Source organism: Sprattus sprattus (assembly GCF_963457725.1).
Source record: "Sprattus sprattus genome assembly, chromosome: 9".
NCBI lineage: Eukaryota > Metazoa > Chordata > Actinopteri > Clupeiformes > Clupeidae > Sprattus > Sprattus sprattus.
The window spans coordinates 2192285-2202284 of record NC_137928.1 but is presented as its reverse complement, the minus strand read 5'-3'; the positions used below and the strand labels follow the sequence as shown (position 1 = coordinate 2202284).

The following is a 10000-nucleotide window of genomic DNA, read 5'->3' as shown; positions in this document are numbered from 1 at the left end:
TAAGCCTATACTTCGCTTCTTGCGTTTGGATTCATTCAGCCAATTATTTTTGATTTAATATTGTTTTAAGTCTGTAGTTGATTTTGACCCGAATATAATTACAAATATTTGAGTTTGACTCGAGACCACAGGTGTGTGCAGGCAAGTGTGTGCGTGTGTGTGTGAGAGAGAGTGTGTGTGTGAGAGAGAGTGTGTGTGTGAGAGAGAGTGTGTGTGCAGGCACTAGTTTATTTCCCATCAGGCCTTGCCTCGCTAGAGCACACAAATTCACGTACAGGCTTATGCATACATGCTCAGACACACACACACACACACACACACACACACACACACACACTTCTAACACCACTACATCATTTCTTGAGTTGCCCTCTGTTAGGGACATATTAACCAGACACGCAAAGTCTGACTGGAAGTGCACCCCCCCCTTCCAAAAACACACACACACGAATGAACACATACACACACAAACACAACCCCCCCCCCCCCCCCCCCCCCCACACACACACACACACAGTGTGAAAAGCTTTCTTTCTCTGTCATTGTTTGTGATGTTTTGTTTCCATGTTTGTGGATTCCATGTCAGGTGCACAGGTGTGGAAATCACTTGTGTGAAGGGTCATGACCTCTGCTCTGAAATATGAGCTGCTGATGTCCTTACGTGAGTGTGTGTGATAGCTATGAATCTAGCACTGATGACCTTACGTGAGTGTGTGTGATAGCTATGAATCTAGCACTGATTCACCAGTCTGAGTACATTAAGTGAGTGTTTGTGTGTGTCATAGCTATGAATCTAGCACTGATGACCTTACGTGAGTGTGTGTGATAGCTATGAATCTAGCACTGATTCACCAGTTTGAGTACATTAAGTGAGTGTTTGTGTGTGTCATAGCTATGAATCTAGCGCTGATGACCTTACGTGAGTGTGTGTGATAGCTATGAATCTAGCGCTGATGATCTTACGTGAGTGTGTGTGATAGCTATGAATCTAGCACTGATTCACCAGTTTGAGTACATTAAGTGAGTGTTTGTGTGTGTCATTGCTATGAATCTAGCACTGATGACCTTACGTGAGTTTGTGTGATAGCTATGAATCTAGCGCTGATGATCATACGTGAGTGTGTGTGTGATAGCTATGAACCTAGCACTGATTCACCAGTTTGAGTACATTAAGTGAGTGTTTGTGTGTGTCATTGCTATGAATCTAGCGCTGATGACCTTACGTGAGTGTGTGTGATAGCTATGAATCTAGCACTGATTCACCAGTTTGAGTACATTAAGTGAGTGTTTGTGTGTGTCATAGCTATGAATCTAGCGCTGATGATCTTACGTGAGTGTGTGTGATAGCTATGAATCTAGCACTGATTCACCAGTTTGAGTACATTAAGTGAGTGTTTGTGTGTGTCATTGCTATGAATCTAGCGCTGATGACCTTACGTGAGTGTGTGTGATAGCTATGAATCCAGCACTGATTCACCAGTTTGAGTACATTAAGTGAGTGTTTGTGTGTGTCATAGCTATGAATCTAGCGCTGATGATCTTACGTGAGTGTGTGTGATAGCTATGAATCTAGCACTGATTCACCAGTTTGAGTACATTAAGTGAGTGTTTGTGTGTGTCATAGCTATGAATCTAGCGCTGATGACCTAACGTGAGTGTGTGTGATAGCTATGAATCTAGCACTGATTCACCAGTTTGAGTACATTAAGTGAGTGTTTGTGTGTGTCATAGCTATGAATCTAGTGCTGATGATCTTACGTGAGTGTGTGTGATAGCTATGAATCCAGCACTGATTCACCAGTTTGAGTACATTAAGTGAGTGTTTGTGTGTGTCATAGCTATGAATCTAGCGCTGATGATCTTACGTGAGTGTGTGTGATAGCTATGAATCTAGCACTGATTCACCAGTTTGAGTACATTAAGTGAGTGTTTGTGTGTCATTGCTATGAATCTAGCGCTGATGATCTTACGTGAGTGTGTGTGATAGCTATGAATCCAGCACTGATTCACCAGTTTGAGTACATTAAGTGAGTGTTTGTGTGTGTCATTGCTATGAATCTAGCGCTGATGACCTTATGTGAGTGTGTGTGATAGCTATGAATCCAGCACTGATTCACCAGTTTGAGAACAAGTGTTTGTCATAGCTATGAATCTAGCGCTGATTGACCAGTTTGAGTACATTAAGTGAGTGTTTGTCATAGCTATGAATCTAGCGCTGATTGACCAGTTTTAGTACATTAAGTGAGTGTCAGTGATAGCTATGAATCAAGCGCTGATTCAGAGTTCAGAATACCAAAACAGAAGAGAACACTGGGAATGATGCAAGGCATGCGGCTTGGCAAATTCATAACTCTTAAGTTCAACCTTCTTACCTTTAAGCATTTCATGATGCACGGCCACTTCTTAAAATATTTAAATGATTTATTTAAACTAATCTAAACTTAACTAAACCATCACTAAATTAACACAAACACATGACAATGAAGGGTTGAAGTGCATTTATGCATTGCTATGTACAACAACTGCACCTCATGTTTATTTACTGTTTATTATCAAAAATAAAAACATTTGGCAGTTACTGCTCATGTGAAACATATACTTAAGCAATGTAGTACTCGTGAGCGTGGGGTAGGTAAGGGATATTCCCACAGGTTGTGTTCGGCCGTAGCCACCAAGGCCGCAACAAATAAACATTTCAACACGAACTTATTGATCAAAAAAAATGTATTTCGCCATTGTTTCTCCGCAACAAGAAATAGTTCCATTGTCAACGTCTTGGTTTGGAATTATAAGAACTTTGAATTAACGGTTATCATCAATGCGCTATAGAATGTTTCATCGCAGAGTGATTTATTATTAGCTGTGAAAAGTCCCCATTGGGTTGTTCTGGGATAATCCATGGCATGGAACGTCTCTCGTCCAGTCAGAAACAGCTAAATAACGCGATAGAACCTAATTGTTTTATAAAGAAGCATATCGTTTTCAAAACGTATTATTTATACATATTTATTTTTTGCTGGAGATCCGGATGTATTCTCTTCATTTGGACAGGGGGCAGGTGTCTGGTAATTATCATCATTTTCAGGTGGTTATCACTTCCCTTACCGCTGATCCACCTGAGCTAGGATGATTGGCTGACATCTGATCTGCTCAACATGTGACCATTTGTCCTTTGTCCAAGGGTGAATCTGATTGGATAGTGATGCTCTTCAGCATTCTGCTATGAGGACAGGTAGAGGCCACCAGTGGCACGTTAAAGGCTGATGTGTAAATCGAACCTCTCTCGTCACACACACCCACACAACACACACACACACACACATACACACACACATACACACACACACACAAACACACACACACACACACACACACACACACACACACACACACACACACACACACACACACACACACACACACACTCACATCCACCCCATCACACACACATACACACACACACACACACACACACACACACACACTCACATCCACCCCATCACACACACACACACACACACACACACACATACACACACACACACACACACACACACACACACACACACACACACACACACACACACACTCACATCCACCCCATCACACACACACACACACACACACACACACACACACACACACCACACACACACACACACACACACACACACACACACACACACACACACACACACCACACACACATACACACACGTACCTAATTCGGGCCAATTTACCACTTAACTAACTCCCCAACAGGTTGCAGGTCTCCAGCGCGGCTCTGTTGTTGCCCCACAAATCCTGCTCCTGCTGCCCCCTGTCATTATGGAGGCTGGTGGGGGGCGGCGCGGGAGAATGGGCCCAGCTCAGGGACATCTGGGCTGGGCTCGGGGTTAGGGTTAGCCTCCCCGGCCTCTCCAGCTGCACCTCACAGCTAACCCCTCACACACACACACACACACACACACACACACACACACACACACACACACACGCGCACACTCTCTCTCTCACACACACACACCTCACAGCTCACACACACTCATTACCCCCGCCAGCCCGCCAGCACAGCCCGCCACGCAGGGGGGAGGATGAAAGTGGATAAGTTTGTGATAGAGAGCGAGTAAGAGAGAGAGAGAACGAGAGAGAGACTGTGTGTGTGTGTGTGTGTGTGTGTGTGTGTGTGTGTGTGTGTGGCAGCAGTGGATGGCTTCCCGGGGTGAGCATGCGTCGTGTTAATGATGTAGGTGTGTTAGAGCTGAGGGGGGTGTCTTTAACTTCTGCACCTCAGCTCCTCCCTCACACACCTCCTGTCTGTTCCACCTGAACACACACACATACATGCACACACACACACACACACACACTAACATGCACACACACACACACATGCATGCACAAACACACGCATGCGCACACACACACACGCACGCAAGCACAGACACCCACTCACACACACTTGCACTCAAAATCAGAATATTGTCTTTGAAATAAGTACAGAAATGTCAATTTGACACAAAAGTCAATTTGACACAAAAGACAATATGGAAATGCATACACACACACAGGAAAAACACACACACACACACACACACACACACACACACACACACAGGAAAACACACAAACACACAGGAAAACACATACACACACAAACACACAGGAAGACACGCACACACACACACTAGGAAGGCTGTGTGTGTGTATTGTGCTGTTGTCAGTGGGGGACCCAGACAGCACTAATGCTGTTTAATGAACCAAGCTGCTAACACTGTCTTCAGTCATCATCACTGATGAGTCTCAATGAGCATCAACAACCAGCCTGTGTGTGTGTCCTCTGCATGCTGAAAGAGAGAGAGAGCAGGACTGTGTGTGTGTGTGTGTGTGTGTGTGTGTGTGTGTGTGTGTGTGTGTGTGTGTGTGTGTGTGTGTGTGTGTGTGTGTGTGTGTGTGTGTGTGTGTGTGTGTGTGTGTGTGTGTGTGTGTGTATTGTGTGTGAGTGTGAGTGAGTGAGTGTGTGTGTGTGTGTGTGTGTGTGTGTGTGTGTGTGTGTGTGTATTGTGAGTGTGTGTGTGTGTGTGTGTCTGTGTGTGTGTGTGTCTGTGTGTGTCTGTGTGTGTGTGTGTGTGTGTGTGTGTGTGTGTGTGTGTGTGTGTGTGTGTGTGTGTGTGTGTCTATTGGTTTGTTTGTGCTCATTTGTTCTATTTATTTGTTTACTTTGTAGAAGCCATCTTTGTACACGACCCTTTAGCAGAGGCAGTCTGTGTGGCCACACTGTTATCCACATGAGCAGTGATGCTATATGTGCATCCATGCAGAGGTATCAGAATGAAATCAGTGATTCTATGTCTGCAGTATGCACAGGTATCAGAATGAAATCAGTGATTCTATGAGTGCAGTATGCACAGGTATCAGAATGAAATCAGTCAGTAGATTCAGAATGACTAGTTAGGATTTAGATAGGAGTTCGTGCCCAGAGCTGGAGAGACATAAGCATAAAACAACAGGATATTTTATTTCGGCCCATGAAACATGGTACCAAAATGTGCCATCTGTATAGTATACAGTTCTGTTCAGTGCAGTTCTTACATGGGCATCTAAATACAGATGATCTGTTTACCTTTTTGACTCAGATGAGGCTATCTCCATCTGCACAGCCCTCAGTGACTCAGACTTTATGACTCAGTATACATCAGCACAGCCCTCTATACTACAGCCAACTGCTACACTTACTTACGGGTGAGTGATAGGATAAGGGCAAAGAGCCAAACACCAAAACACTTTTACATCGCCAGCACATTGTGCATCAAAAATGTGTGTGTGTGTGTGTGTGTGTGTGTGTGTGTGTGTGTGTGTGTAAGAGAGAAGGAGAGAGAGGGAGAGAGAGAGGGAGAGTTACTTTCAAGGAATGTGTGTGTGTGTGTGTGTGTGTGTGTATGCGAGAGAGAGAGAGAGAGAGAGAGAGAGAGAGAGAGAGAGAGATAGAGAGAGAGATTTACTCTAGTTCTACATAATTGTTAGTTATGCAGAGGTAGTGCTACACTCACACACCCAGCTCTGTCCTCCCTCCCCGGAACCCTTCTCAAAGTCCCTCTCCACCCCTACACACACACACACATACACACACACACACACACACACACACACACATACACACACACACCCTTCTCAGAGTCCCTCTCACCCCTACAATTACCACAGAAAGGGTCTGCACCTCTCCCTACTGTCACCTCCAACTTACAGGGGCACACAAACAGGTTTCTGCCCCCCCCCCCCCCCCCCCCCCTCCCCTCCCCACCCCGACCTGATAACAATATCAAATCTCTCTCTCACACACACACACACACACACACACACACACACACACACACACACACACCTCCAGGCTGCCACACAAGCAGAAACATAGTTGAGTTAAACAACTAGCATGGTCAACAGGAGATTTAAACAACTAGCATGGTCAACAGGAGATTTTTTTTAGATTTTATCCTGCATGGCCGGCTAAATAAATTAAACATGAAGTCTGTTAGTCTGTTTAGGGGTATTTGTGTGCATGTGTGCACGTGCATGTGTGTGTGTGTGTGTGTGTGTGTGTGTGTGAGTGTGTGTGTGTGTGTGTGTGTGTGTGTGTGTGTGTGTGTGCATGTGTGTGTGTGCATGTGTGTGTGTGTGTGTGTGTGTGTGTGTGTGTGTGTGTGTGTGTGTGTGTGTGTGTGCATGTGTGTGTGTGCATGTGTGTGTGTGCTGGTGTGTGTGTGTGCATGAGTGTGTGTGTGTGTGTGTGTGAGTGTGGTTGTGTGTGTGCGTGTGTGTGTGTGTGTTGTGTGTGTTTGAACTCCTGTTACTGAGAACTCTGCCACACGCGCACCCACGCATGACCTCCCGTCTTTGGCGAACCGTAAAAAGTCTTTATCACTGGGTCAAGTTGAGCGCGAGGGGGCGTGGGGCGTGAAAAAAAGCAATTACCCCAATAAAGATCTTTCTTTGCATTTAAAGGTTTTGCAATGGATTCTTCGACTTATATAACGGGAAGCATACGGTTCGTCTTTATGGCAGGCTAAGCCCTATGTGGTTTGTTTGTGAGATCAGGTAGCCTGCTCAGGTTTATATGACGAGCGCTGCCTTCAGAACGGCGCCTCCCGGCCGAGACTCGCGTGCCCAACCTTGATTTTAAGTGGATGATTTTTAAGAATGTCTTATTAACCGCTGACAAATGACGTGGCAGTACACAGAGCTAATAGTCGATTGTCATATAAAAGGGGGCTTAGCTTTTTAATGACTATTATTATTGTTTTTAACAGTGCCATCATTGTCATCATTTTCATTATCGTTCTCAATATGTTTGGCAGTCTGCCTAGGACTGACCGTAGGTGTGAGGAAAGTTAAAGTGCTCCATTGTATGTTCCGCTGCTTGGGTACTTTGCCAAGTCGGATTCGGCAGACTAGCTCTGTATTACCGGGGTGCGCCGATCAACTTGCATGCTCCCGCTTTCCATAGACCAGACACTAGATTTCTAAAGTGCCGTTTATTAGAAAATTATAAAAAATGGGTCCAGATTTGCCCGTCAAGCCCATCTCACCTGGAACTATTTCGGCCGTGAAGCTCTGGCTGCTACGGAAGCTCTACCTGTGCCCTATCCATCTTAAACCTGTCCACGTCCTTCAGGAGTTGTAGGTTAGTCCTGGGTCAGCCGGTGAGCAGCTGGCCGTGCTTTTATAAAGCCTGCACAAGACTATACACTTAGACTATATGCTCACTCATATCGCGATGAAATGGCTTGGAACTCAATTTGAACCCACCTCTCTCTCTCTCCCTGGTGTTAATATGTCACTCTCTGGTATGCGTAATTGTCATTTAACTGGAGACTGTGTAGCCTAATGGCTGTGTGGACGTACTGAGGGATGGTGTAAGAGTGGTGTATGATCCTGTGCCCATCACTTGCTCAGTTAGGCAAACCTTGGTGTTTTAAAACTGTCAGTTTATACATTAACTCTTAGCAGTCCAGAAAACTCTGGCGCTCACTTTATCTCCCTATCGGAGGAGAGTCGCAGCGTGATAGTAGTTAAGGTGCTACATTCAGCTCTGACTAATCCCAACTGTTATAACGACAACCTGGAGAGAGAGAGAGAGAGAGAGAGAGAGAGAGAGAGAGAGAGAGAGAGAGAGGAGCACAATCGCCAATTATCTTGGCGCGTGGCATTTCTAGTTCAAACGGTTAGAGATCATACGTCACGAGTTTGACAGCTTCACACGCCAAATCAGGTTGTTGAGCGCGATGAGGGGCCCCGGGCGTCATTCCGCCGTTTGAAGGAGATTAGCGCGCTCACCACCCCATCTCACACACATCTCCCCAAAGGTCCGGAGAGCTCTCGGGACTCCCCTTCACGCGCCCTAATCCGCGCCTCGCACCCAGAATCTACCTGCCCGCGAAATGGTGAGTCTGTCACAACCGGTGACCATTAAAATCCTATTTCTAATGTCTGTTGAAAGTCTTATCAACTGCCTTTTGTCGATGATCCTTAATACTAGTTATTCTCGTAGTCTACATTTGTACGCGCAGTACTTAAATAGACTAAGCATACAAACAACAAGTGATGTATTTTAGACCTAATTGACCGGGAAGGTGACTTCGCTTAAATCACGGTGTTCGACTTTACACAGCGTGCACTAGCCCAGGTGCACCTCTCGTGTTTAACGGGATGAGTGTCTCGCACTCACATTGATAATCAAGAGCAACAGGTGCTTTTCGCGTGCAGAAAAGTTCAAGGACAATTTAAATAGTTTTCAGTGGTGCAGTGCAAGTGGAAATATGTGTTCTTTTCACGCGAATTTGGACAGTCCATTTATTGAATCTAGAAATGGTGTCATTTACCGATCTGGATACTGGGAAACTTCATATTTAATTAGATATATTTTAGGAGAGAGATTTCGGGACATTTTGTTCTCAGTTTAAATTAAGATTTTTTTTGTATTGTTACAACCGCATAGTGGACAGTCCAAATTACTTTTGAAATGTATGCATTTTTCGATTCAGGGTTGTTATAGTTTATGTATGAGCAAGTGTACTTGCTTTAGGAAACACGCCAGTACACAGATGCATCTCTTGGTTCACACTCGGACGCTCGTCTCATATTGTTCTGGTGCTTATTCTGTTTGTTCAGCAGAGCACCATCCTATCCTGCCAAGATCTGAGCTTTGTGGGGGGGCAGCGCTACAACTGCCCGTACTCCGCCTCGACGTCAGCTGACCCCAGTGTTGACGTTTCCACGGAGACGCTGGTCTCCCTCTGGGACGCCCGTCCCCGGGACAACGCGGCGTGCCAGCAGCACGAGCCGCCACTGCGGGGTAAGTCCTGCAATATCCCGGGATAAGCGGCGCGAGACCATTCCCCGGCTGTGCGCGCTGTTGTCAAACTGGAATTTTTCCATCTGGAATTTACAAAAAAGGCGCTGATGTTTTTTCGGGTCTTTGTCAAACTCGAGATGCCGAGTGCTTTTCAGAATGTTTTTGTTTCACTCTTGCTAAGTGGTTTAAATGGCTGCAATTGGAGTTCCTTGGCAGCAACATTCGTGCAGTATGCGGTACAAATGCCAGCCTCAAACTGCCATTTGTTTTTCTTGTTTGTTTTTCGTCATTCATTTACTTTACTAACTTAATTTAGGATTAACACGCAGATTTATTATCTTTCCGTTAGAATTGCAGCATTCAGACCATGGAGCGGGTTCCCAGCAGACGTGGCCAGACCATCTCTCCCCGCACTTTCAAAGGAATAAGCAGGTGTATATCCAAAGCCAGTGTTAAAACTTACATCTAATGTGGCCATGTAATTAAGCGTTTGCTGTTTAATAAGAATTGCATTGCTATCACCACTTGTTGAAGTTCTAAAGCTTTAAATGATTGTTATGGATAGTCGTGCTAAGTGTATGGTTTCTGCTTTCACAGCTTCAGGACACTTTAATGCAGAGAGATGAGGAACTTGCTCGGCTTCATGAAGAG

The 10000-nt window shown here is 45.2% G+C and overlaps 1 protein-coding gene across 1 annotated transcript in view; it reads left to right on the top strand.

Annotated features, from left to right (window-relative positions):
- gmnc (geminin coiled-coil domain containing) overlaps positions 1-10000 on the top strand; it is a gene marked incomplete at both ends in the record, with an annotated part of 12672 nt that overhangs the window by 1364 nt on the left and 1308 nt on the right. Inside the window, 3 exons of the mRNA XM_080844523.1 lie at positions 9166-9349; positions 9699-9781; positions 9947-10000. The exon at positions 9947-10000 is cut by the window's right edge and continues 63 nt beyond it. Coding sequence (XP_080700649.1) covers positions 9166-9349; positions 9699-9781; positions 9947-10000 — 321 coding nt within the window. The remainder of the gene's footprint in view (positions 1-9165; positions 9350-9698; positions 9782-9946) is intronic.